This window comes from Pempheris klunzingeri, chromosome 11 (genome assembly GCF_042242105.1).
Source record: "Pempheris klunzingeri isolate RE-2024b chromosome 11, fPemKlu1.hap1, whole genome shotgun sequence".
Taxonomy (NCBI): domain Eukaryota; kingdom Metazoa; phylum Chordata; class Actinopteri; order Acropomatiformes; family Pempheridae; genus Pempheris; species Pempheris klunzingeri.
Genome location: NC_092022.1, coordinates 22,236,500 through 22,256,863, shown reverse-complemented (window position 1 = coordinate 22,256,863; position 20,364 = coordinate 22,236,500). Strand labels below are relative to the sequence as shown.

Here is a 20,364-nt window from a genome sequence, read left to right as displayed (position 1 = left end):
AGAGGGAGACTCTCAGCTGCTGCGGCGCCCAAACTGTTCACACACACATCATGGCATGATATTATGCCCCTGCACTTTTCAGTGTCTCTGATTTAGAGACCACATCAACTTTAATATGTCAAAGATTTTTTCTACAGTGCTTCTCAAATGATAAATAAGGAGCAGGCAAACAAGCAAAAGGACAATGCCTACATGCATACGTGGAGGTGTTGCACTCAAGATTTATTATGATTTCAAATCTACTGTTGAGACAGGAAGCTTCAAACAGGAAGTCATCTTTAAACAGCTGCCCATGGTGTTTTTCACCTCTTATATGCTAGACCCCTCTTAGAGGAACAAGTTGGTACCGACATCCTTCAGGCGACAGAATGAATCAAACCTCCTGTCCTCGAGTCAGTTTCAACTTTGAACACAGATTCTTGCCTCCTGTTTACATCCTGGTGTTCATCACTGGTCTGGTGGCTAATGGATGGGGATTGAAGTCTCTGCTGCATAACTGGAAGAAGCTGGGTAACATAAATGTTTTTGTTCTCAACCTTGGACTTGCAGACATTTTGTATCTGCTCACACTCCCATTTCTGATGGCGTATTACTTTATGGAGAGTAAATGGATCTTTGGAGATACCTTCTGCAAGATAACAAGATTCTGCTTCAACTTGAATTTATATGGCAGCATTGGGTTCCTTACTTGTATAAGTGTGTACAGATACCTGGCTATTGTCCATCCAATGAGAGTGATGGGAAGAATAACTGTCACCCATTCTGTGACCATCTCAGTCATGGTTTGGCTGTTGGTTAGTGTTCAAAGTCTTCCAGACATGTTCTACTCCAAAACATTTGGAAACAAGCCTGGGAAGTGTTATGATACCACCAGAAAATTCCACGTTGAGCATTACCTGAACTACAGCATCGGATGGACACTCACTGGGTTTTGTATCCCATTCCTCATCACGCTGGGCTGCTATGGACACATGGCCGTAGTCGTATGGACATTGAGGAGAACTGACAAGGTACTGAAACAGAGAAGCTTGAAGTTGTTGTTCACCTTGATTCTTCTGTTCTCCATTTGTTACATCCCCCATCACGTATTCAAGAACCTCAACCTCTGGTCAAGAGTTCTGATTAAGCAGAAGATGTGTCGTGAATGGTTTAATGGTGTCTACATCGCTCATCAGATAAGTCGTGGCCTCGTGTGTCTGAACAGTGCCCTCAACCCTCTGGTTTACCTTCTTGGAAATGAAGATATTCCTGCTCAGCTCAGACAGCTGCTCCAGAAAACTCGTCAGATGTTCAGGTGTTTGTCAAACTCCAGCCATGTGCCAGTGGCACAAAACATGGATGAAGCTTAAAACAAGTAAATATGTTGGCAAATTTGTTAAAATTGTTGAATAGACATCATGTGCTTGTGCAAATTATGGATGAAGTTTAAATACAACTGACAAATAGCTCAAACACCTGATCCTGCATCTATAGACTGCATCTATATCATGTGCAGTTTGTTTGTTTAGTGCCTCAAAAATGCATTCATTTCATATTTCATCTTTGTGTCTGTGATAATGTCAATATGTGGGGGATGACAATCATGACATGTGGTTTGGTGTCAGGAATTCCAGTAAGTAGATAGTGTCTCAGATACACTGTACACAGGATGTCTTTTGAGATTTCTGTTTTGTTTTAGTTTTATATCATTTCATTTCCACTTATTACTTTTATTAACTATTAACTATTATCTGCATTTTCTGCAATGTATTTTGAGCACAGTGCTACAGTAAAATCAGTCAGTGTACAGCAGTTCTTCCACTGTGATAATCATGTCAGAGGCAAACAAGAAGTGAAAGCATTTGAAAGCCAAATAAATTTGTTTTTTTTGTCTTTTTCAACTCACTCACATAAACAAGTCAGATTTGCAAGCTTGACACCAGAAAGTAGTAGTATTTTCATTTGAGGTATATTAACAGATAACTCGGGTTTATAACAACTTGGGTTTTATTTTCCTAGTTTTATTATTTTCATCATTTCAGCATTTCATAGCACGACTGCCAAGATGTGAGAACCTCTGTGACATGAGAGAACAGAGTAATGAGCAGTGGTTTTGCACAAACAAGCAAAAGGGCAACGCTTATATGCAGATGTGGATATGGTCTATATGGTCTTGACACCACGACAACTTTCAGGACAGGGAACACAAGTATTGGGTTGATCTGACGCCCGCTGTTTAGTCAGTTTAAACCACTTTATTTGGGGGTGAGAACAAAGTTGAGTGCACCCAAAATGTCCATAATTATCACTCACTGTACAAACTGCTACTCCTGCTTTATGGCAGGTCAGATGTGAAGCAGGGAGTCAGTAAACTGTGATGGATATTTATATATTGACTGTATGGTGATAATTCTACAGAATCTGAAGAATAAATAAAAAGAGATGGGTACTGGTTACTTTGCAGAATCAGATTAGCAATAAGAATCAAAGTCTTCCCACCACTGCTGATTATTTCTCTGCCCCTGTTAGTCCACCTGTGTCTCATTACCTGCCTGCCCCAATGTTGTTAGTCTGTGTGTTCCTTAACTTGTGCCAATTTGTTTTGTGACAAGCATTTCAGCAGTTCTTTCTCTTGTGTGTGGTGTTCTCATTCTCTGACCATGTCTCTGTCTGCCTGTGGATCCTCTAGTGGTTACAACTGAAATTCAATAGAAAATATTTGTTTATTAAAACAAGATGTTGGTTATTCGTTGTAGTCTAATCTCATAGTTTTGCATCGTGTCACCTCTTCCACTGCTACAGAGTTTGCAGGTCTGTGGGTTCGCTTCAACCTCAGTGATCATCTGAATTCTTGCATGTCTTGCTCTGTTGGACTCCCTGTCAGTGATGTGGCCACTTTTCCAGATCTTAGGAATTAACTCGATGAAAAAAACGTTTTTATTATAAAAAGAAATGATTGTCAGAACTACAGTAATAAGACCCAAATAGTACTAAACTGTCATTATGCTTTAATCAAACAATATCAAATAATATGACCAACCTGTTATTATCCCAGGGCGTCAAATACCCTTACTTTTTCTGTTATGGACTGGGTACAGTGGCTAACATTAGGCATTAATAACATTACTGTCATTTAAAAAGCATTGAACACATCCCAACAACAGATACGGACAAAAGAAACTTAGACATTCCTTTATGTAAGGCCCTTTTTGTTCGTATTTCCAATAAGGTGGATAAGATATTAAAAAAAATATCAACATGTGTCTTTGGCCACACCTGTCAATGGAATAAAAGAGAAAAAAGTGGATGGGGCACTGAGCATGGCCCCAACCTGCCCACTGCAGTCAGCAGTGGATACGTCTGCACAGACAATTTACCACTGTGAACTGGGTCAGCAGATAAAAACACATTTTTGCAACCATTAACAAGATTTTAGCAAAATCCTCCTTCAACCTGAATTTATATGGCAGCATTGAGGTCCTTACTACTATAAGTGTTTACTGGTACTTGACTATTATAGTGACGGGAAGATAACAGTGACGGGAAGATCAAGATCAAGAGCTCACTCTGTGGCTACATCGATCACAGTGGCTCAGTTAGTGAGTCTTCAAAGTCTTCCAGCCCTTTTGTGCATGAATTATGAATTGACCTCAGTCAGGATTTTTTTACTAAGTGTTTTTATTCATGAAGGTATGAAAAACAAGGTTTGAACTTTTTTTTTTTCAACCCATATTTTATAAAGATATTTTTACATGTTCAGTAGTTAAAATGTAGCGACTGATGCATGATGTACAATTCAGTGGACATTTGATTAATCATAATTTCCTCACAATATTAAATCAATACTTGGAAAATTTTGCAATTGCATGACTCCTTAGATGTTACTTGATGTCACCATATTTTTCTTACTTGCAAGGGTTTCTTTTTATAGAAGGTTTGAACAAAAGAAAATGAGTAACTTGGTGTTTCTGGCTGTCTGTTGACCATCTTGGTTTCACTCTTTTTTTTCACCTCTTTTTATTTTTGTGCAAAGTAAGAACAATTCTACACACATATTAGTGAATGAGGGTCACTGTCTTCATATAATAATTCTGTACTTGTTCCTTATTTTTATTATAATCATGTATATCAATGTATATCAGTCTATTTACATGAGTTCTGTATATTGTTCCTTGTTGTTTAGTCTCTGTATCAATGTAAATTACATGCCAACAGCTTGCTTTATCATGAGGTTATAATTTGTGATACGGATTATAACCTCATGCTATAAGCACCCTGGGTAGATACACAGATTTTCTTGACCCAGCCTGCTGCTACTCTGGTTAAAATATAGTCAGTGCTTCTTGCTTCAAAGATAATTAAAAAAAGATAATTTAAAGTCCATGGATTGAGATGAAGGTGTATGAATTGGTTATCTATTCATTCTTGGACTTGGATGTGGACTTCCTGATCCTCATCAAGCGTCCAATGACACATCTACAGAAAACCCAAACTAATGCAATGATTAGCAAACCAAATGCTACAAAGACTGCCAGCACGTCCAGAGAGTGATAGACATACCATGGCATCTTATATGACTCACTGCGCAGATGTGCTGCACCCTTGTGCCTCATGACGTACTCCACCCAGAAAATGGCACTGTCTATAGGTTTTATTGGTTTGTCATGATGCAGCTGTGACAATTTGAGCATATTCTGTTTGTATGAGTTCTCTGGGTCTAGAATATTCTTCAAAGCACTTGTCAGAGACTCAACATCCAAGGTTGTCACTTCAACAATCTCAGCCACTCCTCGGGCCTTCATACGCACCATGTTATCATACTGGTCAAAGATAAGAGGAATGCCCAGAATCGGGACACCATGGTAGATGGCTTCATAAATGCCATTAGTACCCCCATGTGTGATGAAAACCTTGGTTTTAGGGTGACCTAGTATATCATTTTGAGGCAGCCATTCAACCAACCTGGTGTTGTTTCCCAGAGTCGTTGGTCTTTTCCCGATGTGTCTCCACACAACCTTCTGAGGGAGCCTGGCAAATGCTGAGGCGATGATATCCGATAGCTCAGGGCCGAGATCGCCCAGCAGGGTCCCCAAAGTCATGACGACCACCCCATGCTCACCAGAACTCTGCACGAATTCTTCCAAATCTGATGGAAGAGGTTTGGAGGGCTTACCCTGGAACCCTCCAATGTAGACGACATTGGGCATGGTGGGACGAGGTAACTCAAATGTAAAATCAACCCGCATTAGCCAGAGATCAGCTCCCTGGATGAGAGATATGGTGGTGACATCAGATCCAAAATAACGATTGCACACAGCCTGGTAAGGCGGATCTGAGACATAGTAGTACATGTAAACCATCATGCTATGACAGATTATATTATAGAGTCTTTCGAAAAAGTTCATCTTGTCAGAGTAATAACTGAACAATTGGGGGACGTAGGACAAAGGAGAAGGGGCGATGACGAAGTGTGCGTCTCCGTTGAAGAGCCAGCGCACATTGTAAACCGAGGGAAGCTGAAGATAGTGTGCCAACAATACTCCACCTGGAAATACAGGGTCAGTCAGAACAAGATCATATGCAGTTTCCTTCATCTCCTTGATTAATGTCTTATTCTCAAAGATGCTGATGACCTGTTTCGCCACAACTTTCTGGTTCTCCCCTAGCATCTCGAAAAGGTTGCTGTAAAATTCCAGAAAAGCCCATAGTGTCCCATTCCTCCGACGGATCTCTATTGACCTCTTCAGGAAAGAGGTCATGAAGGCTTGGCTCTCAATGTTTTGGGACTCCTCCGAGTTGATGGTGATGGAGGTATAATGGGGTGAGAATTCAGAAACATACCAGCTGGTGGTGGAACGTAGTACCGTGATTTGATGACCCCGTGAATGAAGCATCTCCACAAGGATTTTCATGTTAAGCCAGTGGCTCCCATCTACAGGGTAAACCAGCACTTTTCCACCATCACAACCGAAGGACAGGGTTGCTGAAAACAGCAGGACGAACGTCAGGGCAGGACATGACCCCATCACTGCGGGAGAGACACTGAACTTACTGAATAAATATTTGCAGTTCATGAAGTGCTTAAGCTGCAGAGGATCTCCACAATTTTTTGCCCATGCTATCATCTTAAAATGTCGTCACATCATGTCAATGTGTTAGCCAACCATAGCCCATTTACACATCCAGCGGACATACAGCAACAACAGCATTCCTTTAGGGTTGTTACCATTCACCTGACAGGGGTGTGGCACTAATGTCTGGCCTGTAGTCTGTGGTATATTTTGACGTAACTAGTATAATTATCCAAAATGACAGAGCTTAATATGCTCTTGTGCAGGCAAACAACATTATTTATGAGAGCTGCGTAGTGTCTGTGCTCTTCACGATCCTCGATTATTGATTATACTTGAATATTGTTCTGGTTCACTGTCACCACTGTCTTGTTTAGAGAAACAAGCTGTTTTTTGTGAAAGTAATGGGAGCAAAAGAGTGGAATATTTTCCCCAGAAGAATGGGTGGAGACCAGACCGGTGAATGAAAGCTGATATTTCTCTGTATCTGCCGGGTGTGTAAATAGCCAACTGTTTCCTACCATGTTTATATTATGACTTTATTGAGTCCTTGTTCTGCTGCCACGCAGTGGACGAAAAAAATCTCAGTTTATAAATCTGCTTAAAGAAGCTGCCTGCTGCTAGAAAGTGTAAAGTGCCGCATTAAATTTTATCACAAATTCATTGTTGTTAAAACAAATTTATAAAGAAATGTTTACGATTTCATTATCATCAAATTCTATTTTTTTCTTGCTTACTGTTCATACATGTGACAATATATATGCTCTTTGGCCCATAAAGCATTTGACATATGCGAACATGTGTCTATTTTAAACCTGACAGGGGTGACTTAAAAAAAAAATGTATATGTGTGTGTGTGTGTGTGTGTGTGTGTGTGTGTTTGTGTCCTTCAAATGCCCGATGAGGCTCAGGTGTCATATTGTATGCCCTGCCAATGCCTCATGGCATTCTCAAGTTGATCCTCACCCACTGCTTTTTTCCCAAATCAAATTTTTTTTCTATGTTCAGTCTTCTGCCACACAATATGCTTTGTCGTTTATAAATCTGCTTCTGTTTGCTCTTTGCACAATGTCTTAGGTCCCTTCTCAGTTTTTTTTTCTGCAACTTTTAAGTAATGATCACACTAGTTAAACAAATCAAGGTTCTTGTACACTAGATACATTAAAGAATCATGCATCAGTTCTGTTTTACTTACTTTCTGTTAAGCCTTTGGAGTGTGCACAGAATGTTATTAAATGTGATATATAGATATGAGTAGACAAAAGCAAATAGATGTAGCATAACACGCATTGTAGTATTCAGAATCAAACGGTCTGAATTCGTCTGGCCTGAAAGTTTTGTCATCACAAACTGTAATTTAGGACACAACCTCAAAGTGCTGCAAAATGCATACACAGGATGCAGCAATAGCGTAGAGCGGATGCCCTTGCTAAGTAGTAGTGTGGACACATTCAGTTGGCAAAAAGAGGCCAGAAAGCATTGAATATAAAATCAAATTTGTGGTTTTGAATAATCTTAAGAACAGAAAGTGAGATTTTTATTAACAGCAGTGGTTCATCTAAAGTGTTGAATCACAGTTTGTTCTGCTATTTGTACAATGACACCAACAACTAACTGGTTGTCTTTACAAAGTTCAAAACTGAGCACAAAGGAAGCAACACGCAATTTGTTTGTAAAACGAATTCACCTCACCTCAGGCCTTGGCAGCTTCTCCCTCAGACCACAATCCAGTGTCTGAGGCTGTCGTGGAACAGCTGAATTGCAAGTGAATGGATAACTCTAAATGTTCCTAGTCCACTCTGCTGCCTGTTTGTACAAGCAAATGCAGTCATGCAGGAGGTCAGCTCTGACCCCTCCGCCTAGATTTTTTTCCTGTTTTGGCTCTTCATAATCGCAGCATCTGGATAACGCTGCAAATACCCAAAATGCTGAATTTCACTCACATATTAAAACTACTACTATGGCCTCTGCTCTCTACCAGTGCAACTGCAAAAAACATTTGTGTATGTATTTAGTTCAATTTTTGAAAGAAAAAAGTAAAAGAGTTCTTCTATCTACACACATACACATCAAGAATGGGGGAAAAAAGAAGACAAAGCCCATTATGCTACGCTGAAAACAATGTTTCCTTATCAAGGAGTACAGATTTTGCCTGGTAAGGAGTTTCTAAGTAATCATTAGGATGCCTCCATATGACCTTTGAGTCGGATCATTGGTTTGCCTGACAATGGTTCTTTTTTTTTTTTATTTCTACTGAGAAGCTGCACAGTATTTTGCCGTCAGGATACAAAGGCTAATCAAGTTTGTCTGTAATCTTGATTGAGTTTGAAATGCCTGATGCCAAGATACAAAGGCAAACTCAAACAGAAAAGAGACAACAAAGATAAGATCTGTCTTTTTTCAAGCCAGAAGGTTTGTAACTCTCAGCTCTGAACGACGTGTTAAGCCAATGTGCGGATGGTTATGGTTAAAGTGTAATAGAGAGGATGTGATGTATTTGTGCTTGGTCTACTGTTTTATAAAGTTCTTTCGTTAACCGCCAAGGTGGTTAACTGAGAGCTGCTTGTCAAAGCTGAACAATGACTGCAGGTGTGGAGTTAGAAAGACCTGAGCTTACCTCTGTTGAGGCGGTGGCTATTTTCTGCCAATTCATACTTATACTTTACTAAAAGGTAGATATTCTACTACATTTACTTGATAACTTAAGTTACAGGGTCATTTGCAGATTCATATTTATATTACAAAATATAATCAACAAATAAAGTATGATGTGATCTTGTAGATTAAGATCAAAAGTTAAAAGTTAAAATTAACCCCGCCTTTAACAGATTCGGCATTAAAGGGATGGAAACATTATTGTATCAGTACTTTTACTTCCTGCCTCAGTCTTACTTGGCTACCATGAGTTGTGTTTGTGGGTTGTGTAAGTTGCCAGATCTTAAGAGGAAGAAGAATGTGTGAAAAAAAAAATCATATCTCCGATTCTGCTGCGTCGATCTTCATACTGTTTTTTGAACTAATGAAGTCTGACAAAGTTTTAAGAGTGTAAAGCTAAACCAGTGGTCTTTTATGTCTGACTCTCGTCCAAGCCTTGAGTCTCTACAGCTTTCTGTACTTGGACACATTTATGGATACATGGAAATATTTTTGAGCAGGCCTCACATCAAGAATGTGTCTTGAGAGTGTTTTACCACCCCTATAGGCCACAGCTGGAGGCCACGCAAATGTCACACCTGTTATGAAGATCTTTTGAGACCATTACCATTAGAGGACTTACTGCGTACAGTGTATGCTGCATGCTGACGGTGTCAGTATTCTGTTTTATTGCATGCAGCATTTACCATTTCACGTCAAATGGGAATGACACAAAACATGCATCACCAGCTGTCATGAAAATGCAAATTTGGAACTTTCTTTTTCTGTAATTAAATGCTTCAACATCAACCGTAGGATCTCATTCCCAACGTTTGGATTTGGATTCAGCCTTTCCTCTTTTCTCCCTCTTTCCTTAGTTTGCATGTCATCCTCTCTCTCTCTCTCTCTCTCTCTCTCTCTCTCTCTCTCTCTCTCTCTCCCTCTCCCTCTCTCCTATCTGTGCTGTATCTGCTTTCTTCGCGTATTTACATCGACATGTAACTACAATCATAATCATTGTAATTTGTATGTTCTGTGTTTTCTTCCATCCTGAGTGGGATCCCTCCTCTGTTGCTCCTCCTGAGGTTTTTCCCTGTTTTTTTTCTGGGGTGGGGGGGTTTCTTGATCTGAATCACAGGTCTAAAGATAGAGGCTGTCGTATACTGCGCAGATTGTAATGCCCCCTAAGGCTGGCTGGGATTCGTACATTGCATTCTGGGAGAATAGTCTCCTTGGAACAAATCCTTACTACAAATGAATTGTAAGCACATTTTTAATGTGTTAGTGTGGTGCTGGTGCACACTATTCTCTCACAATGCAATGCACAAATGAAAAAGAGGAGTCCATAGCTAGAAAGATAGATAGACTGTGGATGGTGGTGAGCCAGTCATAAAGTATGTTGTTCACTAGTTACAAGAACTGTGGACAATTAATATGCACAGTAAAGAATTAGTATGTAGTATAGATTTGGAACATGCAACATGTCTTCCTCAGCTAGTATCCACCAGGACTGTTTGGACTCTGTTATGACTCTTCTGACTGGCCTGAAAGCATAAATATCACCATGTGTCCCTGTGCTGCAACAATCACCCCCTTAACGACCTTTGCACTTGTTGTGACGCGCCCTCTGCTTGCCACTTCTCCCTCTCCATGTGTGTAGGACTTGAACTCTGGCCCTGGCAAACATTAAAGGACAAGCCCTGTCTGCTGCTATCATATGTCCATGTGTCATGAATAGAGAGGGCTTGAAGGGTGGGGGTGGGTTGAGAATACTTTGGCAGAGGGGTTTAGTTTCTTTAAAAAGAGCATCACTTCTGTTGCCACTGGCCACATAATCCAGCGTGTCGATTATGTCGATGGTCTTCAGCCGCTCCGCTGGCTGCTTCATTGGAGTGTAGCACAGAATGGAGCTTCCCCAGCTGGAACATGTGAGGCTCCGCAGGAATGACAGCGCAGGTGAGATCACCAATGAACTGCCTCTGCAGAGAGCATGCCAAAGCAATACACAGAGGAAATGTTCCTGTAAGGTTTCTACTGATATGTGCCACATACAGGCCATAGATATATTCATACCGACTGAGATATGAGTAAAAATACACTCCATGTGTTGTCATATATTCTACAGCAATCATGTAGCTTTCTTGCTGAGTGAAGCAGCTGCACAAAGAATAGTTACATGTAAATAATAAGAATTAGCTGTGCAGTTCAGAGAATTATCAGGTTTACCTGCTTTTTGAAGGAGTTAATTGTAGCTTTTCTATAGTCCTGTCACTTGCTTTGTTTACAGGTTATAAATGATTTGCTAAGCATACTTGCATGCATGAGTAATAACAATGTGGAGTAACTTTATGAGACAATGAACGAGCCAGGCACCCTAGCCACATCCTGCAGCTTGCCTCAAACACATGTACATACACTTGATTCTGCAAGCTGATCACCAGAGAAAGATGCAACCCTTGCTTGCTGGTGTGTAATATTTCATGGAATTTGCTCGTGCACTGATTCTTATTCCTTTGAAAAACTCGGCTAATGTTCTTATGTGGCGTGTATGAAAAGTGGGAAAAATAATGAGAGCCCTAACTCCAGCCCTCCATGGTTGTCCTTTGGGTGGACATGCTGATCTCCTGCCAGGGCAAACACACAGCAGAATACCATGTCCCTTCTCTTAATGGCCGAGTGGATCTCCAAACAGGAAACATTGGCCATTAGCGGCTATCACTGCCCTGCTTATGACTGCCCAAGAATAACTGCATGTTAGACTTTGAATGTTGCCCAAAACTGGGTAAATGATGTTCCCTGTTTGAAATGAATGAAATGAGTGACATTAAGGTTTTATTATTAGAATTATTTCTACTGACGTTGCACCAGTACACTATAAATGCATGTAGGTATAAGATGGGAGGGTAGAGACCAAGGGGATGACTATCTGGGGTGTTGTTTAACTACTGGTTACCTGTTGTGTTATTATGGGGCACAGTATGATGCTCTTAGCAACAAAGAAATACGTGTGGGGGAAGGAGGTGAAATTACTTCTGTACAGCTGAGCTGATAGCCAGGAATCTAACAGCCAGGGCAGTTGTAGAAGATGAGTGATTTGATATCCTGAAACTGGCATGAACGCTAAAGAACACTACAGATATCGAAAAACTTGACAGAGACTCATTATACAATATCAATATAAAATAGGTTACAATGACCTATGAGTCATTTCGGCACTTTCAAACTCAGCGTGAAACCACAGACTTCAGAAAACATCTATACAAAACCTCTTTGTAATTTCCCTGTAATTTCCCTCCATTTCCCCAAAAGCAAGGCTGCAGCAGGCAACGGTGTAAAAAAAGACCTGCAGTATAAATTCTGTTTAAGTTGCCAAGTTGTTATCTCCTTATTCCCTAACTTCACATCTCGTTCCCTTGTACCTACATGTGTGCATCAGTACGTACTGTACCATTAGTGAAAATAATGAAACTGATCTGAAGCGTTGCCACTCAGTTTTATTTATTCTTGTAGATTAACAATACATACACTAGTTATTATCAGCAAATCCACCAGCTACATTTAAATGCTGAGTATATGAAGTTAATTTTACCACCATTGTTTTATCAATTTACAGCAGCTGCTCTGGGTGTTACCTCACATGAGCAGCCTGTCTGATAGTGACCTGCTTTTATCAATGGTGGCTTTACTGAGGTGAGTTGGCTGATTAGCTGAATTGGAAGAAGGACATGTTCCATGTGCACAGAACATTTCAATGTGGTGATTATATAAAGCCTGATGAAATGGCACGACTAACATGTTTCTTTAATTTGTTTGGGGACAACTGAGCAGTGAGTGTCACTAGTGCATCTCAGATTTAAGTTTGCCCTCTAGTGGTATAAAGGGAGAAGTCCTCTCTACACTTCTTTGTATGGCAACAAACAGCTTATGCAACACCAACTGTGCTCATCTGGATTCATGAGAGGTTCCCACCTTTGTTATACATACCTGACATACAACATGACAGTTGCTCTTACTCTGACTGAGAAACAGCTGTGTCACCCACAATAACACACGCACAGGACAGTGGATTTGGATGCCTCCCTGCTCTCTGACATCACCACACAGATTTTGGCAGCTCCCCTCGGGCCTTTTAAATCATGAAACAGACGGAGAGGCAGACATGCAGCGTGGCCTCAAGTCCTCCCCCCTCCTGTTTACCAAGTACTTCTCCTTGGCAACAGTCAGCTGACCTGCAGTAGGTAGTGTTCAGTGAAGCACACGCATGCACACAGAGCTGTGCGCCTCAGTCGGTGACGCTCACTCCTCCACCTGCCACTCAGGCCTCATGGCTCTCACCATTAACACGTCCACAGAGCAGAAAACACTCACACAGACTCCTCTGCTCAAGATCTGGGTGCCATGGATGGGCTGCAACTTGAACCGCAGGAGAGGATGTAAGTGCAGTGAAAACCCGGCTCAGCTTGAGTAGACGAGGACGGGGGTACATCACTTAGTCTGTCTTGCTTCTGTTTGTTCTGCCTCTACTCTGACTCACTTCTTGTTTCAACAGATGAAGCCACTTTTGTTTGAACACTTGCGGCAGTCATAGGTGTGTTTCATACTGTCTGTTCTGAGCCCCCTCCTCTTGTTGCTTCAGGAATGAGCTCAGGATGCAGGTAGACAGGCTGCAGTCTGACTGCCTGAGGGGTCAGCCATGGATGACAGCCAGGCTGGACCAGGCCAGGTCCGAGCTGGCTCTCTGTTCAGTTTCTGACGTGGTCCTTTGAGCATTTTGCTGACGCAGCATACTCCATTCATAATCGAACAGCCTGGAGGCCGACGCTCTCCCTGTCCCTGTGTAGGCACACACAGGCAATCCGGGTACTTTTGGTGGGGTACAGCTTACTGGCAAGCAACCCTGCAGTCTGCCTTATAAATTACTGGCATTTTTTGACCCCAGAGACAGACAAGCATGCAACAGCTGAGTCATGACTGGGTAAGAAACACACAATCGCTTTAAAGCGATGCTAAAAAATGTCAGGCGTGTGTGGAAGTTTCTGAGCAGGGAATAATGATTTATTTAAGTTATTGTAGCAAAAAAAGATTTAATTATACAATAGTGCCTCAGTTCTCTTCTTTACTTTCCTTCTCTTCACTGTATCGTCATTAACTAATTGTGACACAGTCTTGACCCAAAGCCTGAGATTTGTCCATTAAGAATAATTGTGTCATATTGGAAACATGGTTGATTTGTGACCATCTGCAGGAGAGAGACTAGGAGATTAGAAGTGTTTTGTTCCAGTGAATGTCAGCCATATGGTGCAGCACACTGTGTTGGTTGTTTCTAAGAAGTAGTTACCTGAGGAGAAGAAGCATTTGGTTAGTAAAAGCTGTTCTTAACATCTTTAAGGGTGCATTTGACTATTTGCATGCATTTTTTTTCTCACTGTTTTAATTTCATCATGTTTACTGTTGATTTGATTTTGTTGGACAGTTTTCTGTGTCAAGACGTGCTGCCATAGACAGGCAGATAAGCTGCGTGAGTCACTACACTAGTTTGCAGACATTTGAGCCGCACCTCAGAGCTCTTGTTCTCGCTCTTAATGAAGATTAACTTGGCAGCAACACACATACAACACATGTCCTGAAGCACAGAGCATCAGAGAGTTGAACTCTCCTGCTGACTGATGTTTCACATTTGCAACAATACCACTTGGATTTCTATGTCAGCAGCCCTCAGTAACTATTGCTTAATGTCATTGTTGGTTTGTCTTCATCCCAGCCTCAGTGCCTCAGTTCTGTAACTCCCCTACAATGATCGTGATGGTGGGACTGCCAGCCAGAGGGAAGACATACATCTCCAAGAAGCTCACTCGCTACCTGAACTGGATCGGAGTGCCTACCAAAAGTCAGTTTCCAAAGTGAATCCTGATCATAACAGTGGATGAAAGTGACAAGGAACTGAATCTTTAAATGTTTTCTACTATATGAGTTCATCATACATTGAATACCATTTGTTTCTCTTGCTCTGTAAAGGGTCTAGACTTTGTTAACCTCTGTGTTTCCCAAATCCAACCAGTGTTTAATGTTGGCCAGTACCGCAGAGAGGCTGTCAAGATCTATAAGAACTTTGAGTTCTTCAAAATTGACAATGAGGAGGCCATGAAGATCCGCAAGTAAGACGGACGATAAGTATCGAAATTGGATAAATATATTCAATTATTTGAAACGAGCTACCTAATGCTCAGAAGCATATTTTGTCCAAATGAGTGTACTGTAACTTGTCTCTCAGGGCCTGTGCAGCAGCCGCCCTCAAAGACGTCTCTGCCTACTTCACAAAGGAACATGGACAAGTAGCCGTGAGTAAGAGGACAACTGAAACTGTCCCTCTAATCCCAATAAAACACACTGATCAATTATTCACTTTGGTTTTCTGCCTGTGTGTGTGTGTGTGAGAGAGAGAGAGAGAGCAGGTGTGAGAGCAGGTGTGCATGTTTGTGTGTGTGTTTACTTATGACTTCCTCAGCCAGGTCTCATTGAGATTAAAGGGACTGATTTTACACGTAGAGATTAGCTAACTAGCTAATAGAAAGTCCTACTCAGCAGGGATGGAATTCAAATTAGTGGCCAAGTACTGTTCTTAAGTACAAGTTTGAGGTAGTTGTACTTTACTAAAGTATTACTATACCTTTACTTCAACTTTGCTCACATTTCAGTGTGAAATATTCTACGTCTTAATTTACTTTACTTAGTTACTAGTTACTTAAGATTTGTTTATTACTATTTTGATAATTGTAGTACTGTAGTAATGCAAAAATATCAGCACATATGAGGATTTGCTGCTTTTCCTTTAAATAATTTTAATAATTTTAATGCATTTTTAATCATTCTGAGGTTTGGACTACTGTGATGTAGAATATAACTATAACTAAAAACATTTATCTATGCAGTTAAATTGTAACATCATATATTGTACCGTGAGTAGCAACCTCATAAGTTCACATTATAACTCAGATGTTTGAATGGTGTAAATGTGTTTATTTGCCAGTTTATAGCGATGTATAAATAACAACTGGGTCGTGTCCCATGCAGGTATTTGATGCTACCAACACCACCAGGGAGAGGAGGGCCATCATTATCAGTTTTGCGAAAGAGAGGGGCTACAAAGTAAGCACACGTGTGGAAGGTCATTGTGGGAAATACACTTAAACACTTTCTTGCTGAGAGTTAGACGAGAGGAGTGATGCCACATTCATATCTTTGTTCAGTTTAAAGCTAGAGCCATCAGTCAGTTAGCTTAGCTTAGCTTAGCATAAAGAATGGAGGCAGGAGGAAACTTTAGACTTTAGACTTTTCTTTATTTTTTTCTTTATTTGATCCCCCATAGGGGGAAATTTTCATGTTACAGCAGCAACAATTGAACAGGGAGAGTGAAAAGAAGCAATAGTAGAAGAAAAAATAGCAATAGCAAAATAAATATAAATAATAATAATATAATAATATAGAAACAGTCACTAATTAACATGTTATGTCTCATTCGTTTAATCCATGTCAAAACAAACGGTCACAAGAGGAAAGTAAAGGACATATTAAATCATTTCTAAGTCATTTGATAAATCAAAATTTTTAATGACTTCTTGTGTGCAGGTGTTCTTTGTGGAATCAATTTGTGATGACCCAGAAATCATTGCAGAGAATATTAAGGTAACAAGCATCTTCGGTCAAGTATATGTTTTATGTATATATATATATATATATATATATATATATATGGGATTTTGAGTTAGCATTTAATTCCAACATTGTCTTCATTTCCAGCAAGTAAAATCTGGGAGTCCAGATTACGTGGATCGTGACATAGATGAAGCCAAGGAAGACTTCATCCAGCGCATTGAGTGCTACCGGGCCAGCTACATGCCTATAGATGACGAGATGGACAGGTACTGACCCATGATGCTTTTCTTCGTGTGATAAGAAAAAGGGAAGTGGATGGTGGGCACTGTTTCTTTCCCCCAAATTCCTGACAAATTGATTTTATAGTTTGTTTTCCCCATTAGGAAGCTGTCCTACATCAAGATCTTCGATGTGGGCAGTAGATACCTGGTGAACCGCGTCCAGGACCACATTCAAAGCAGGATAGTCTACTACCTCATGAACATCCATGTCACGCCAAGATCCATCTACCTGAGCCGCCACGGAGAGAGCGAACTGAACCTGCTGGGCCGCATCGGTGGAGATTCAGGCCTTTCTCCTAGAGGACAGAAGGTGAGTAGAATATACTGTGGAGACAGACTTTTAAGCAAAAAACAACAACATTTAAAGCTATAAAAGATGAATCCACAACTTTTCTAACTCTACTAATTGCTCTCGTTGTCTCCAGTATGCCAATGCCTTGGCAGCCTTCATCAAAAGTCAGAATATCAGCGAGCTAAAGGTGTGGACGAGCCACATGAAGAGGACCATCCAGACTGCAGAAGCTCTGGGAGTCCAGTATGAACAGTGGAAGGCCCTCAATGAGATAGACGCTGTGAGTTCCTAAAGTACATCTCTACATTTTAAACCGCGAACCTCCACATGAGGATTCATAAATGGCTTTCGGTTTGAGATTTCCACATGTTGTGCACTGAAACAACTTACACACTCTATTCAGGCTGATGATTATTTGATCTTCTTGTGGTGATGTTAATGTTTTCTCTCTAAGGGTGTATGTGAGGAGCTAACCTACGAGGAGATTCAGGAGAATTTCCCAGAAGAGTTTGCACTGAGAGACCAGGACAAGTATCGTTATCGTTACCCAAAGGGTGAGGTAAGTGATCCCCTGACTAAACTTGGACTTTTTTTTCTTTAGCTTTCTTTAGCTGACGTATCAGTGAAGTCTTTCAGGAGCACACTGAAGCAGCTACACACATTTACGCCTGGAAGCGGCTCCGTCCAACCACAGTCGGATGTGTTGGTTGGTGTGCAGCTCTGGAAGCACTTTTGTGGTTAAAAGCGATAGTTCAACATTTTGGGAAATACACTATTCCCTTTCTTGCTGAGCGTAAGATGAGAAGATTGATATCTGATATCTGCCGGTAAATCCTAAGCTTCAGCCAACAGACAGTCAGCGTAGCTTTGTATAAAGACTGGAAATGACATTAAACCACTAGCTTGGCTCTGTCCATACTTAAAAGACATCAAAGTGGTGTTTTTTTTGAGGGCTTATGCACAGGACTAATACGTTGCTGGGAACTCATAGTGATAACAACACTCATATTAAACAAAGCAGGCTGTGGTGAAAGAAGTGCTCTGATCTAGATAAAGGAAAACTCCCCCGGGTTTTAAACGGATGTCCAGTGAGTGTGAATGTAGTCAATTGCAGTGAATAAGTACCTCTGGGCCTGCTATATTGACTGAGAAAGCTGAGCCGTTTTACTTTGCCCCTAACTACGTCACAGTGCACGTCAAATGACGGTGCTGATGCTGGAACACATACAGGTTTTGCAGCTGCTCCCAAAAGCCACAGAGAACAACAGCGGGTGTTTTTCACACTGCATCCCCAACTTGGATAGATACAGATAGAATTGAAAATCAGTGTGAAATGTACCTTTATATAAAAGTACCAGTACCATAGAGTAGAAATACTCTCTCCTCTAAAAGTAAGTATTAGCATCAAAATATACTCAAGATGAAAAAAAATTATAAAGTAGAATAGTGTGTTTTAGAATAATGTATATTATATTATTATATTACAATAAAGATAAAGGTGCAGCTAAGTGACATGCTGCTGAATAGTTCATTTTATAATGATATATTATGAGGAATTATAAAGTGAGTGAGTCCTCTAATAAAAGAAAGCAAATAAGCATATTTCCTAAAATGTGAAACTATTCCTTTAAGTATCTTATTTAAGGTGCACTTTCCCCACCCAAATAATTCCTGCCATGCCTTCCTGACATACATTCATTCTAAGGACATCTGAGTAAAGGGTCAGTTGGCAGCGCTGTACAGCGAGTCTGGCTGAATAATTGATGAACTTAATAATTGATGAAATTATTTCCGTGTCTTGTCCAGTCTTACGAGGACCTCGTCCATCGTCTAGAGCCGGTGATCATGGAGCTGGAAAGGCAGGAAAATGTTCTGGTTGTCTGCCACCAAGCTGTAATGCGCTGCCTGCTGGCCTACTTTCTGGACAAACCTGCAGGTACAGAAATCCAGGCTCTACCACTGCCTCCCTATTCACTTGTAATACTTCGACACAGTAGTGTGTGATGGCGCCTCAATACCACAAACCCTCTTAATAATCTTATTTACCCTCCCTCCGAAGATGAGCTGCCTTATCTAAGATGCCCCCTTCACACCGTGCTCAAACTCACACCGATAGCCTACGGTAGGTGGTACGTGCTTGTGTGTATGACAACTCCAATCTCTGTAAGTCTTCCTCTGACACTCTGGCTTTCTTCTCCCTTGTAGGGTGTAAAGTAGAACCATTTTTTCTCAATATCGAAGCAGTCAATACACACAGAGAGAGGCCAGTGGTAAGTTTCCACAAGCACATATTTGCCATAATGGATACTTAGCTTTGCCAACTATCGGTCTGTGGTACGTTACATATGTGTGATGGCAGGCAGGAATGATTTATAAAATGTCTGTACTGATGAAATGAATCTGTTTAGGGCTGAGGAATGAGCAAATATATTGCTGGGCTGATCTTTTTTGTCTTTATTTTGAAATTCACTAGATTATATTAGATTAGATTAGTTTAGGTTAGATTAGAAACAGAAAAATAAGTAAAACAGTATCGACGGCTTGTGAATGAAAAGTCAAATTCATAAGCAGTGAGGATCATCCTTACTCAATTCCACATAAAACAATCAAACAAAGAAGAGTAAAGACCAGTAAAAGTAATTCTCATCAGTGTGAGCCTGGTATGACCAACGGTGGCTAGTGTTTAAACGAACTCTAAGTATTTGTGTTGCTGTCGTTGCAGAACGTCGACGTGAACAGAAACCCAGACGAAGCTCTGCAGACTGTTCCTGACCACGTTTGAATATGCTGTGCTGTGACAAAAGCAGCTACAGTCATGTGAAACTGGAAGCGTTGCTACTTAGTAGTTTTACTAATTGTTAGAGATGCACTCCAGTTAAACACTGTGAGAAAACAGAAAACCCGGGAAGTTGAGGAGCAGGCGAGATGGTAGAAACGGGAGTGTGTTAGCCAGCATGTATATCACATGGAAACCACACCGAAGCACATAAACTCCCCCACCTGTGACTGAAAAGGACATAACCTATAGCTGGATCTGTTTTCTGTCAAATGTCCCCCTGTCTCATCTGACTAGAGTTTGCTTTTCTCAACATTTAAGAAGTGTCACATTGTTTACAAATGATTTAGAGGACAAACATAATGCTCTGCGTATTGAGGCTGGGAGGAAAAAATGTAAAAAGATGCAGGTAGGCTGTCATTTGTAACTTAGGCCTTCATGCTCATGTAAGTGTTGTACAGATAGCATAACGTGTTGTTGATAATGTAATTATAGAGATGAGAATCAGCACCATGGACAGCACCCAAACAAACAAAACATTGTGTTGTAGATTTGGGCACTTGAATGTAACGTTTGTGATGAACTTCTGGCGGGTTTGAATGAAATAACGTCAGTAAAGTCAAAGCCTGCAACATGTTATTGTGCAGAAAATAAATTCACATCACAAGTCAGAAAGTA

At 40.7% G+C, this 20,364-nt stretch overlaps 3 protein-coding genes across 3 annotated transcripts; 2 read left to right on the top strand and 1 right to left on the bottom strand.

Moving 5' to 3' along the window:
* The first annotated feature begins 352 nt into the window (after positions 1-352).
* Positions 353-1,349, top strand: LOC139209466 (P2Y purinoceptor 1). Its single transcript, XM_070839188.1, has one exon. The coding sequence runs from the start codon at positions 369-371 to the stop codon at positions 1,347-1,349; it is 981 nt and encodes a 326-aa protein (XP_070695289.1). The 5' UTR covers positions 353-368.
* A 2,433-nt stretch (positions 1,350-3,782) lies between these two features.
* Positions 3,783-7,915, bottom strand: LOC139209464 (UDP-glucuronosyltransferase 2B20-like). Its single transcript, XM_070839186.1, has 2 exons — positions 7,743-7,915; positions 3,783-6,007 (listed from the first exon to the last, which is right to left on the bottom strand). The coding sequence occupies exon 2, from the start codon at positions 6,003-6,005 to the stop codon at positions 4,395-4,397; it is 1,611 nt and encodes a 536-aa protein (XP_070695287.1). The 5' UTR covers positions 6,006-6,007; positions 7,743-7,915; the 3' UTR covers positions 3,783-4,394.
* A 2,482-nt stretch (positions 7,916-10,397) lies between these two features.
* pfkfb1 (6-phosphofructo-2-kinase/fructose-2,6-biphosphatase 1) lies at positions 10,398-20,051 on the top strand. The gene is made up of 14 exons (XM_070839187.1): positions 10,398-10,640; positions 14,446-14,571; positions 14,743-14,839; positions 14,956-15,022; positions 15,756-15,830; positions 16,311-16,367; positions 16,482-16,603; positions 16,721-16,928; positions 17,044-17,190; positions 17,365-17,469; positions 18,717-18,846; positions 18,970-19,032; positions 19,116-19,180; positions 19,633-20,051. The coding sequence occupies exons 1-14, from the start codon at positions 10,589-10,591 to the stop codon at positions 19,690-19,692; spliced, it is 1,374 nt and encodes a 457-aa protein (XP_070695288.1). The 5' UTR covers positions 10,398-10,588; the 3' UTR covers positions 19,693-20,051.
* Positions 20,052-20,364: the final 313 nt, after the last annotated feature.